The sequence below is a fragment of the Oratosquilla oratoria genome, chromosome 18 (genome assembly GCF_046742065.1).
Source record: "Oratosquilla oratoria isolate Oo_2021 chromosome 18, ASM4674206v1, whole genome shotgun sequence".
NCBI lineage: Eukaryota > Metazoa > Arthropoda > Malacostraca > Stomatopoda > Squillidae > Oratosquilla > Oratosquilla oratoria.
In genome coordinates, this window is record NC_134794.1 from 62,693,094 (window position 1) to 62,706,964 (window position 13,871).

The window sequence follows — 13,871 nt, forward strand, 5'->3', positions numbered from 1 at the left end:
ATCAAAATAGGCATTGTTTATTCCAGTATACTAGGAACGTGATTGGCTATACTCGTATGTGGAGTATATGTCGTGGTTGGAGTGTATGGAGTACTTCCTCTGGTAATTAGATCTTGCCTCTCCTGGTCAGCTGGATAATTTTAAGGACACTTTAATTCATCCTTTAAAAAAGCAGTTAGTTTTGTAGGTCACGTGACTTGCTTTGGCTGACATCAGACGCATTTTCTTTTCTTGGGAAGGTTGAGGAATAAGGATGGACACAGTCGTATTTAGCCAAAGATGAAAGCCTACTGTAATATTTGGAGTGACGTCTGTTTAGGTTTCTATTATAATTACCTCTGTATAGGTATATAAGAAATGGAGACTGCAAGAGACCACAAGGCCTACAGTAAGCAGTTTCATGCTCCTTATTACCTGTCGTGTCCATCCATTAATTACGTAACCTTCTCATAAAACAACCGATAGTTTTAGCGTTCACGACAGGGTTACCAAGTCTATTCCAGACGCTCGTATTGGTAAACGTGTGTTCTTTCCCTTGCATATTAAATTTAAATGTCTATAAACGTCTTTTCAACATTTGCGGACATCCCTGGTGATACGTGTGTGTACTTGATGGTATGTGTATGTGGTATACATGTGTTTATTGTTTGTGTTGTTTGCATACGTGCTAGTGATTGTGTTTTGAGTTTTCGTGATTGCGTGTTTTCGTGAGGGTGGTTTGTTTACATTAGAGACCGTTAGCAAAGCATCTGAACGTCTGTACGAATTTATTTTTCGCGTCTATTTCGTAATTTGGCCCGGCACTCCGTTGTGACCCACTTGTTTTATTTTTTTTATTCGCTTATTTATTTATTAATTTATCTTAAGGGTGAAGTGTCACCAGACCATTTCAGTTGAAAATGACGTCATTGTTGATGACGTCACTTAGAAAATAAATTACCACGGAGAACCATGAATACATTTCGAGTTTTACTCAAAATCCTAATTCATTACATAAATTTTACTTTGTGAACATTAAATTTATGTATTAGGTTGCTTATTTGTGCATTAAATTAGTTTATGTATTCAAAAGTAAACAACTCTGACTCTTGTTAATTGTTTACTCGCATTTTTTTTATACATTAATTTACATATGTGCGTGAAATAGATGTTTGTCGTTTTCCTCCCACGGAATAAAATCGCCGGGTTGAAGTCGCAAAGACCATTTCGACACAGCCCGATGGGATTTCTGTCTTCTCATTTACTGCATGGGGGGACGGAGAGGGTGGGGGGGTCGCTGATTACGTGAAGTGGCCTTGCTGTGGATGTGCTCTGTCTTGCTGCATTGCTTCTGACCTAGGGCAGTGGGCAGAATGTAGGGACGACCCGTCATCCAGGAGGAGCCAAGAAAAGAGGGAGGGAGGGGTGGTGAACGGGAGTGGAGTATGTGGGGGTGAAATGGGTGAGACGACTACCTCCCTTGGAAGGGGAAAAGCCGTTAGTATATGTATGAATATATATATATATATATATATGTATATGTATATATATATATAATGTGTGTATATATATGTGTGTGTGTGTATGTATATTGATGTATATATGTGTATATGTAATATAATTATTTATGTATATATATATATATAATATGGGTGTATATATGTGTGTGTATATTTATATGTGTATATATATGTGTATATATGTGTTGATATGTATATATATATATAATGTAATGTATATGTTTATATATATGTATATATGTATGTTTATATATATGTATATATGTATGTTTATATATATGTATATGTATATATGTATGTTTATATGTATGTATATATGTGTATATGTGTGTGTATATATATATGTATATATATAATGTGTATGTGTGTATATATGTATGTGTATGTGTGTATATATATGTATATTTGTATGTGTATATATATAAATATATATATATACATACATATACCAAGGCTTTTTCCCCCTTCCAAGGGAGGTAGCCAAAAAGGGAAAGGCATAAAAACCCTCCCACCCATTTCATCCCTAAATACACTCCACACCCCTCCCACCCTTCCTCTCATCTGAGCACCTCCTGGATGACGGGTCATCCCTGCACCCTGCCCACCGCCCTGGGTCAGAAGCAGTGTCGCAAGACACAGTACATCCACAGCAAGGCCGCTTCATTTAATCGGCGACCCCCCCCCTCTCCGTCCCCCTTTGCATATAAGGCGAGGACGGGGAGAAATCCCTTCGGGCTGCGTCAAAATTTACTCACACATACTACCCCACCCCCACCCCCCCGCCCATTCCTCCTCATGCAGTCACAACATCATCCATATACAACCATTCTCCACTCACCTCTGTCTTCCGTCCTCTCCCTTCCTTCCTCAACAGACATTCCCCTCTTCCCCAAAGCCCCCTTCACCCCATCCATCCACCTCATCCTAGGACGTCCCCTCATGTTCACTCCCTCCGCATCTGCCTTCCATACCTCTTTTACTAGTCTTTCTTCACTCATTCTTTCCATGTGTCCAAACCATCCTAATATTCTTTCATCAACCCTATCTCCCAAATCCTTTTTCACCCCTGTTCTCCTCCTCACCTCCTCATTTCTCACTCTATCCAGCCTAGTAACCCCCACCATACTTCTCAGACACCTCATCTCAAACACATTCAAACTCCTTCTCTCTTCTTCTCTTATGTTCCACGTTTCTGCCCCATACAGTGCTGTTGGCACAATCACTCCTTCATACAGTCTCCTCTTCGCATCCATTCCCAATTGTCTATTCCTCATTACACTCTTTAAACCACCAAGGCATTTACTCGCTTCTCTCAATCTACATTCTACCTCCACCTTCACTCCACCTTTTCCTGCTACACTTGCACCCAAGTATCTAAAACTATCCACTTCCTCCAGTCGCTCTCCCTTTATGTTCACTTCCAGTCTACTGCCACTTTCACCCCTTGTACATCTCATCACCTTACTTTTACCCACATTTATCTTCTGCTTTCTTCTATCACATACTCTCCCAAACTCTGCCACCAGCTTCCTCAATCCCTCCTCTGACCCTGCCACAAGCGCAGTGTCGTCCGCAAACAACTTTTCTCCATTTTCTTTAACCATCTCCAATCCCTGACCCAGTACCCTAGCATTCACCTCTCGCACCACCCCATCCATGTATAAGTTGAACAGCCAGGGCGACATAACGCATCCTTGACGAAGTCCCACCTTTACTTCAAACCACTCACTCTCTCCATTTCTAATCCTAACACATGCTCTACTACTCTCATAAAAACTCTTAACAGCTCCCAAAAGCTTTCCTCCTATCCCATAAATCTGCATAACCTCCCACAGTGCCTTTCTGTCTACCCTATCATAAGCCTTTTCCAGATCCATAAAAGCCCAAAAAACATCCTTCCCCTTTCCTATAGCTTTCTCACATATCTGTCTTACCACAAAGATCTGATCTACACAACCTCTACCCGTCCTAAATCCACACTGTTCCTCACCAATTACTCCCTCTGTTCCTCTCCTAATCCTCTCAATTAAGATCCTCCCATAACGCTTCCCTACTACACTCAACAGGCTAATCCCTCTGAAACTACTACATTCACACTTGTCCCCTTTTCCCTTGTAAAGAGGAACTATACAGGCACTACTCCAGTCCTCCGGTACTCTACCCTCTCTCCAGCAAACATTAAATAACCTCACCAACCAGTCCACCATCACTGAACCTCCCTTTTTCAGACATTCTGCATGACATCCATCCAGACCAGGTGCCTTACCTGCTTTCATCATCTTTACAACTGCCTTCACCTCATCCTTCCTTATTTCTCCTCCATTCTCCTCACTCATCACTCTCATTTTCTTCGCATTTCCCACTGCAGCTATCTTTCCTTCCCTATCCTCCTTCACATTCAGCAACTCCCTAAAATATTCTGCCCATCTTCCCCTCACTGCCATCTCTTCCATTATCAACTCTCCATCTGTACCTTTTACCTTTTCTTCCCTACTTGATTCGCCTCCTCTTCCTCTCTTAATTTCTTTCCAAAACATCTTTTTATTACTTTCAAAATTTTCTGTCATACTCCTACCCCATTTCACATCTGCTCTCCTCTTTGCCTCCTTTACCTTTTGCTTTACTTCTCTTTTCTTTTCTTTGTACGTCTCATATGACTCCCCTGTCCTCTTTTGTAACCAGTCTGTGAATGCTCGCTTCTTCTCTTCTACAACCTTCTTTGTTTCCTCATCCCACCATTCACTACCCTTTCTTCTATTTCCCCCTGTCCTTCTTGTTCCACACACCATCCTTGCACACTTTAAGACTCCCTCCTTGAACCATCCCCATTCCTCCTCCACACCCATCTCTGCTCTATCCTTTACTCCCTCCCACTCCTCCTTCAGCTTCTTTTCGTACTCCTTCTCCTTTTCCTTTTCATTCAAGGAGTTCACTCTAAGAACCTCCCTACCTTTTGTCCCTTTCCTCCTTCTCCATCTATCCTCCACTCTCAGCTTACCTTCCACCAAAAAATGATCTGATATTCCCCCACCCTCTCCCCTTAGCACATGTACATCCTTAACTCTTCCTATCATAATCCTATTTACCACTACATAATCCATTAGCGCTCTATCTACCACCCTTCCCTCCACCACCCTCTCCCATGTGTACTTATGCTTGACTTTCTTCCGAAACACTGTATTTGCTATCATCAACTCTCTCTCTCTAGACACATTTCCACCATCAACTCTCCACTACGATTCTTTCCTGGAACTCCACACTTCCCAACCACTCCATCGATTGGACCATTTCCCACCCTAGCATTAAGGTCTCCCAGTACTATTACATTGACATTTCTTCCTAAACCCTCTACGCACTCATTTAAATCTATCCAAAAGGCCTCCCTTTCTTCCATGCTCTTCTCACTGCCCGGCCCATATGCACTTACAAAGACCCACATCTCCTTTCCCAGTTTCACCTTCATCCACATTATCCTTGAGGAAACCTCCTTCCACTCCACTACCCCTTTACCTATCTCCTCACTTACTAGAATAGCCACCCCTTCCCTCCCTCGCCCTCTCTTCACTCCTGATAACCTCCCACTTACACTCCCAAACTTACACTCACCCTTCCCTTTCAACTTAGTTTCACTCAAAGCCAACACATCCAACTTTCTTCTCACAAACATACTACCTATCTCTTCCCTTTTACTCTCATCTGTACCACATCCACGCACATTAAAAGACCCAAACCTTAGGGTGCTGGCCCGAGGCCCTCCAGCACCCCTTATGCCTTTCCTTTGCTTTTTAGGAATCTGCCCCTTGGGGCTACAGGGAGAAGGATGCCTAGTCCCTCTCCCCGTCCCTTTCTTCTCGCCTCTTACGATCCAAGTGGGAAACTTGGTGGCAGTATTCTTTTCCCCCACCACAGGGAATTCCCCCATCACAGAAAGAGAATACTCAGAGAAATGGTACAGGACAGCAACAAGGGGTTGGGGGACAGCATAACGGAGGGACAGTCGTAGTATAAAAGTGTCATAATTTCTCTATTAACAGAATTTCTTCTATCATAGACAAAATGATGTGTGGCTCTGGTCCGTAGGGGCGCCCCATATAGACCCTAAAGTATCGACTGCATGCTACTTTGCCACAATAACAAGCAGCCAATACCCCAGATTTGTTTCATTCGGTATAGCCTTAGAATGATATGTGCATGGTACACGCGCGCGCGCGCGCGTGTACCATAGTGCGAAAGTAATACGAAAATGAAGGGCATGATATTCATTATCACAGGTGATTTTATTCAGTTTGGAGCGCATGTTCGGAATGAAATCTTTCGTGCGTTTTCATTGTGGCCTTGTTGAAATATTCGTTATATAATATATATATATATATATATATATATATATATATATATATATATATACATATATATATATATATATATATATATATGTATATATATATATATATATATATATATATATATATATAATTTTGTCTTGTTTTATTATTAATTTGTATTTTCCATTACTTATTCCTCGTGTGCATTTATGATTTTTATTTATATATTTGTTTTATTTTTATTACATACCTTGGCATAGGCTGGGATGAGTTACATGACATAGGACGTCATACAGGATCGCCTACATCGGGACAGACAGGGGAGGGGGGCGGTTATGGGGTGGGTCGTCGCAGTTGAGATTTAGTACACACACACACACACACACACACACACACACACACACACACACACACACACACACACACACACACATGCGTAGTAGGGTGTGTCGGGTTGGTCCAGTGTGCAACGTGCTGTTGAGTGCCAAGGTGTGTGGGTTCGAATCCTGGGTGATGAAGTGTTTAATTCAACGTGAGGAGAATAATTCTGTCTCAGTGATGCACTCTGGTGTTGCATCTTGGAAAGAAAACGTGATATATTAACGCGGAGGCGTAAAGAATCATGATAATCGGCAATGGCTAAGATGCATTGCTTGTCTATAGCACGGCTGCAAAACTATCGTCGCAGTAGATGAAAAATAAATGTGGCTGGGGGCTGTTGGGGTTGAATTACCTCTTCCTCCTCCCAGTTCTTTCGTGCAAGTTGGGTTTGGGGAGTGTTTGTGCGCGCGCGAGTGTGTGGTACGTTAGCGAGTGCCGGTGGGTGGATGGAGGAGGATACCCCATTCCAATTTGGCGCACACGTTGTGTGCTGCCGGCCTGCCTGCCAGCCTGCCGGCCTGCCTGCCTGCCTGCCTGCCTGGCTGCTTGCAGCACCTTTTGCTGGTGCTGTATCTGCTACTAGTACTGCAGCTGAGCCAGCTGCTGTTGCTACTACTACTGCTGCTGTTTTGACTTGTGTGCATGCTGGGCACCCATTAGGCCAAATCACGGTTGTACTTAAGGTCAATTTGTGGTTTAAGTGTGGGGGGACTTTTGTCCTTATGGTATACCAATGGGTTGTGTGATTCACCGTGGTCTTGGATCACGTGTTGGACTCGTGATCGACAGCTATTTTCCTCCCGAAAGAGAGCTCATATATGACCGATCTATGGGTAATGCTGTGACCTTACACGCACACACACACCCCGAACTCCACGCCCACGAGGGTTGGAGTAACGACTCGCAGCGCAGCGATGCTGAAATTGTTTCAGCCCTGGGCAGGATTCGAACCCGGACCGCTATAGTGGCGGGCGTGAACGCTACTACTGCGCCGTCAAGTCGTTACTCCAACTCTGGTGGGCGGGGAGGTGGGGTATGTGTGCGTGTAAGGTCACAGCGTTACCCGTAGATCGGTTATATACGAGCTCTGAGCTCTTACGGGAGGGAAAAAATAGTTGTCGATCACGAGTCCAACACGTGGTCCAAGACCATGGTGATTCACACACACACACACACACACACACACACACACACACACACACACACACACACACACACACACACAGAGAGAGAGAGAGAGGTGGGGAACACAAGTATGCGTGGCTATAATTGTGTCACTGTTTTCTGTCCGTTACGCTTTTAGGTGCGTCGTGTCTCCTCATTCCACTGCTTTCCGTCCGTCCCGTTACGTGTCTTCCATCCCAAAATAATCCTTTGTACCGTTGTCTTCCTGCCTATCTGTCTGATATGGCTGTCTACCTACCTGCCTGTCAGTGTGGTATGTCTGTCTACGTACCTGTTTGTCTGTCTGGTATCTTTACCTACCAGCCTGTCTGCCTGCCTGATATGTATGTCTACCTGCCTGATATGCATGTCTACCTGCCTGATATGCATGTCTACCTGCCTGATATGCATGTCTACCTGCCTGATATGCATGTCTACCTGCTTGATATGCATGTCTACCTGCCTGATATGCATGTCTACCTGCTTGATATGCATGTCTACCTCCCTGATGTACATGTCTACCTTCCTGATGTACATGTCTACCTGCCTGATGTGCATGTCTACCTGCCTGATGTGCATGTCTACCTGCCTGATGTGCATGTCTACCTGCCTGATGTGCATGTCTACCTGCCTGATGTGCATGTCTACCTGCCTGATGTGCATGTCTACCTGCCTGATGTGCATGTCTACCTGCCTGATGTGCATGTCTACCTGCCTGATGTGCATGTCTACCTGCCTGATGTGCATGTCTACCTGCCTGATGTGCATGTCTACCTGCCTGATGTGCATGTCTACCTGCCTGATGTTCATGTCTACCTGCCTGATGTGCATGTCTACCCGCCTGATGTGCATGTCTACCCGCCTGATGTGCATGTCTACCCGCCTGATGTGCATGTCTACCCGCCTGATGTGCATGTCTACCCGCCTGATATGCATGTCTACCTGCCTATTTGGTATACATGTCCATCTGCCATCTTGCTTGTGTACTAGCCTCCCCAGTTAGTGGCACTGCCTGTCTGGTGTCATTTTCTCTCTGCCTTTGTCTAGTACAAAAATCTTGTCTGCCTTCATGTTAAGTATACATGTTCTTGCTGTCTGGTCCAAATGTCTTCCCACCTGTATGCTATGTTTGATGTCAGGTATAAAGAGGGTCCCCTTAATGAAAAAATTGACATTTTTAGAATATTTTCCTATGGTGCTGACCATGTTAAATTGATATTAAAGAACTTAAGAGATGTACTAGGACTTGTCTTGATAATTTGCATGAAGACTCTTTGATGGACTGAATCTTGTTGTCTGTCAGGCATTGGTATGTCTGATGGGAATGTCGTTGGTTGCTGAAACTGGATTTGTCATGCTTTGAAGGTGTGGTATATTCAGTATTGTACTTGTATGTCAGTGAGTGTATAGTTTGGCCAGTATGGTGTATAGGTCTTCTTAATGTGGGAATAGGTTGCCCATCATTGGGTTTGTGTGTATTTACCTAGTTGTATTATACGGGAAGGGGAGCTATGCTCATGATGACCCGCCTTTGTATCTCGCAACATCTAGTTTGTTCTTAAATTCTTGTATGGTATTTGCACACATGTTGTTTCGTGTGTGTGTGTGTATATTTACCTAGTATTATACGGGAAGGGAGCTATGCTCATGGTCGTCTTTGTATCTCTCATCATTAAGTTTTTTTCTTAAAATCTTGAATAGTGTTTGCACACTGTTTCTTTGTCTAATTTGTTCCAAGTCTCTATCACTCTGTGTGGGAAGCTTTTTTTGTCCCGGATCTCTTCTGTAATTATCTTTTATTTTTTATTTTTGTGTCCTCTTGTTTTTCTATTGTTCCATTTCAATAAGTCATTCTTATCTAAGATTTCCATTCCCTTCATAATTCTATAGATAGTAAGTCTCCTCTATCCCTTCTTTGTTCCAGAGTTGGTAATTCTAATTTGGACAGTCTTTGTTCATATGTCATTTTGAAAAGAGTTGGTGCCATATATTCTTTTTGGTACTGGATGACCATAGTATTGCTGCGTACTCAAGTTTTGGTCTTATTAGTGTAGTTAAATTTTTTTTTATCATTTCCTAATCCAAATAGGCAAATGTCACTTTTATTGACCTCAATAGATTATAGGTTTCTCTATTTTATTAATATGCTTATTCAGTGTCATGTCTTTGCTGATGATCACTCCAAGGTCTTTTTCAGAGTTTACTTTGTTGACCTCTTGTTCACCAATCTCTCTATATTCTGTTTTTAATTTTTCCAAATTCCATTGTACAGGTGCTACATTTCTTGATATTGAATTTCATTTCCCACTTTTGAGTCCATTTCCAGATCTTGTCCAAGTCTTGTTGTAATGAGTTGCAGTCCTCCATTTTTTACTTTCTTTAGTATTTTTGTGTCTTCTGCAAAGAAATTCCTATAACTCTCTACTCTTTCGTCAATGTCATTTATGTATATAGCAAACGTGTGTGTGCATACATGCACATAAGTTGTCCATTTTGGTGGGTTCGTTTTGTGTATATTCTTTTATTGAAAATATTGTGACAAAAAATCCGAGCAAACAAAAAACTTGGATGGTTTCCTGAAATGGTCATCCTGCAGTATGTTAGGCAGATCATTACTGTATTCATATAGAGTGTGTGTGTGTGTATTTACCTAGTTGTATTATACAGGAAGTGAGCTATGCTCGTGGTGTGTGTGTGTAAGTGTAAAACCCAGTCCTCAGGCCCTTCCACAGATCTCTCAGAAGAAACTTCAGACTGTTGTCAATTTTCTATCACTGTAAGACTATACAGATAGATTAAAGAACTGGCATGTGATCCAATAATATGTTGATTACCACTTATCATTTCTTCCCAAGTAGAGTTTTTATCTCCGAGCACCAATCTCGTTTTTCTCCCTTGCAAGAAATCTTCCATCCATTTCAATAGTTTTCCTTGTATACCTCCTGTTTCAAGTTGTCTTAATTTTTTGTATGGTACTTTATCAGATGCTTTTTGTAAGTCCAGGAAAGTCCAGTCTGCCCATCCATCCCTTTTTTGCATGATATCTATCCTTGAATAGAAACAAAATTTGTGGCACATAATCTTCCCTGGCTAAATCTGAATTGTCTCAGATTTAATATATTGTTCTCCCAGATATTTAGTCCAACTTTTGATACCTTAATCACAAATTCTGGCTATTGTACTTGTAAGGGAGACCAGTCTATAGATTGTTGGGTCTTCCTAGTTTCCCCCTATATATATTGGCATTTTTCCAGTCTTCTGGTACCTTTCCTCCTCCGAGTGAGCAATCCATTATCTTGTATATTTTGTCCATTAATTCATCTATACATTCTTATAGTATCCAGTTTGCAATTCTGTCTGGGCCATGTGATTTTCTGTCATCAGGGTTCATTATTTGGTCTCATATTTCTTTCTGTGTCAGTTATTTTTCTCATTGGGGGATCTTTCTCCCCTTCCTTTTCTTTAGTGAACACAGATTTGAAATACTTGTTCATAATTTCAACCATTTTTGTTCTGCATATAGTTGGTTAAGATTTGTTCTAATTGAAATTGAATTTGTATTGTAAATTCATCTAAATTGTAAAGATGTGTGGGTATGCTTTTAGATAACATGAAGGTTTACATATAAATGGAGGATAACTGTATTGGATACTAGATAATTTTAAATTGTCTTTGTTTCTGGAAGTAATGATAGGCTTGTCATTTTAATATTTATTTCTTAAGCAGAACAAAGTATAACAAAAGCCAAAATATATTTGCTGAGTGGAGTATATTGCATGAAAGATGTTCACATAATGCATACATATGTATAACCACGGTTTTTCCCCCTGACAAGGGAAGTAGTCAAAAACAAAGGCATAAAATCCACTGCCTTTTATTCCATCTCCACATACTCTACTCCTGTTCACATGATAATAGCTTTATAATGTAAAGACTTTATGTACTATTCTGATATAATTGTATTTTCTTTTTCAGGTGTGTTCATATGTGTGCACCTGAAGCGGAAGATCTCTCGTCACTTCATCCCAATTCTGTGTAGATCCCATGGTGATTATTACTTCAAGGCTGCAGCACAGTGATGTTGCAGTGAAGGCATCTTTGCCTTGTTTCTAGTGACTATTACCAAGGTTACCTCACACAAGTAAACATAACTTCTAATTCTTGTGTAGTACATTCATCTGTGTGCCATGGCCCAACCTTAATTTCCTGGCAGTCTTGGATGATTATTGGAGACTGTGGTGGCTTGTGGCTTGGGCGTGGTGCTGCCGACCCCCACAGAAGAGCTCTCCATGCCGGCCACGGCAGGATGGCGGGTCGAAGCGCTCTTGTGCACCCTAGTGTAGAGGAGCTGAGGTACTTGCAGGGAACACTTGTGGAGAACCATGTAAAGTGAAGAACTCTAGGAAATGAAATGGCTCAACTGTGAAGTTGGTTGTAGGGCTTTCAAAAAGCTTAACTGTTTATTACAACAGATGCAACACCAAGTCCACAGGTTTCTCCAATGGAGACTTTACCCTAGTTTCAATTAACCAAGTCTTTGTGCATCAAGACCAAGACTCCAGCCTTACGTTTTAGCAAGGCATTTCATCTGTCTTTGTTAATCACATTTGGATGGAAAGTTATTAATATTTCAAGAAAGGTTAGTGTTCATAATGTGAACCATACCTGCAGCGTCGAGGAAAAGTGCGTTGCTGTACGGGTCTTTGGTGGTCTTTGAAAGTGAATACTACGGTGATGTGCTCCAGGATATATGCTGGTAAGGCAGGACTATTGTCTAACCACAACACTACCAGTTTTCCACATTCTACTGTGTTGCTGCACACGCCATAATTTGTTCTGATGTCCCCACACATCATACTCTGCGAGGTTTGGTTGAGGAGTGGCCTCAGGCATAGTCTGGGTGTCCAGGAGGAGCTTCTATACTTCGTGTTTGAGAAAAATTTGACCAAGAAGAACTTGCCTAAATTGGGCTGCACAAGACGTTACTGTTATCATTCTTGGTTTATAAACTGTAATGAACATCTTTTAAGTTGATTATTTGCTCTAGTAAGCATAGTAAACCCAAGTTGTGGTTCTGTGGATGTAGATTTTGTTTATGTTCACTGTGTTCTAATATTCTATGTGCAAAGGCTTCAAGTGGCCAAAGAAGTAATTGCTGCTGGATCAGTGTAAAGTTTGTTAATTGGTTGGGTGTTGACCTAGTGGCAGTGTTTAGTGTTAGTGTTGTGTTCACTAATGAGCAAGCCAGTGCACATGTGCCATTAAGAAGTGCTGCTGAGCAACAGGCCCAAGAAAAAAAAAAAAAAAAGGGAAAAGAAAAAGAAAATCTATAATATATATATAATATATATACATATATGTGGCCACATTCATACGTGCTGAGAGCAGCTAGCGGAAGTTAGTAACAAGAGCAGCTACTTGTGTATGTGGTCAGTGTGTGAATACAAAGTTGTGTATCTCAGAACAACAGGTTCTGTTGTAGCTGCTGGCCCGTAAGTAGGGCAAGTTAGCAGCTAGTTAACCATAACCAGATCACTGTTGTGGGCAGCTTATCAAGGACAACAATTTCCACAGTTGTTAATGTGGAAAAAGAATTGCAGGCCTCTACAGGTGCTGTGTGTCACTTCTCCTATAACGGCAGCGCCAGCAGCTGTGGCAGCTGCGGCGACAACAACCACAACGACGACGACGACGACGAGCACCAGCAAGAAAAGACGCCATTCGGCACCTGAAGGGAAGAGCCAAAGACAGAGAACAGAGCCTCCTAGCCCAGCACCCCCTCACCCTGTCCCTCCGTCCCCAGCCCCGCCGTCCCCAGCCCCCTTTATTCCTACCACTCCGTCCCCAGCCCCGCCGTCCCCAGCCCCCTTTATTCCTACCACTCCGTCCACTCCCAGTGACCTTCCTCCACCCCTCCCACATAATCCCTTTGCATTCCCCCAGCCCCACCATCATCATCACCATCACCCACCTCGAGTGTGTAACCCTCCCCCAACTCTTTCCATCACACCATCTCCAACCCAGTCTCCAACCACACCATTCCCAATCTCATCAGCACTCCTCCAATCCACCTCAGCTTCAGCCCCTACCTCATCCTCTGGCCCCACCCACATCACCCTTACATCTGCCCCAGGGGCACGGAGGTCTGTGCGTGGGCTGGTCCAGGGAGCACTGGATTGGTACGCTGGCAAGATGTCACTACGTGCTAAAAGTGGCAAGTTCAAAGGCATTGCCAATGATGCCAATAACCACCAAGATGTTGTCAAGCGTGGATACCTCAGGAAGCTCAAGGTAGGTTGTCAATGATGACCCACTGTTGTTTCTGGAAGGATTGTCCTACTTGGTGGGTGTGTTTTGGGGGCAAATGGGGGGCCTCCCTTGTGGGGTATTAACAGGTAATGTATGAATTCGCTGGACATGTATTGACTCTTGATATGGGGATGGTACAATAAAAAGTGTAATGGAGTAGAATTTAACCACCACCCACTGAAAAAAGGTAGAAATA

At 42.6% G+C, this 13,871-nt stretch overlaps 1 protein-coding gene across 6 annotated transcripts in view; it reads left to right on the forward strand.

Moving 5' to 3' along the window:
• The window catches only part of chico (insulin receptor substrate 1 chico), a 151,525-nt gene that overhangs the window by 9,598 nt on the left and 128,056 nt on the right, over positions 1-13,871 (forward strand). For all 6 annotated transcript variants that reach the window (XM_076202262.1, XM_076202261.1, XM_076202258.1 and 3 more), the window contains exon 2: positions 11,342-13,657. In XM_076202262.1, the coding sequence (XP_076058377.1) occupies positions 12,947-13,657 (711 nt within the window). In that variant the 5' untranslated portion in view covers positions 11,342-12,946. The remainder of the gene's footprint in view (positions 1-11,341; positions 13,658-13,871) is intronic.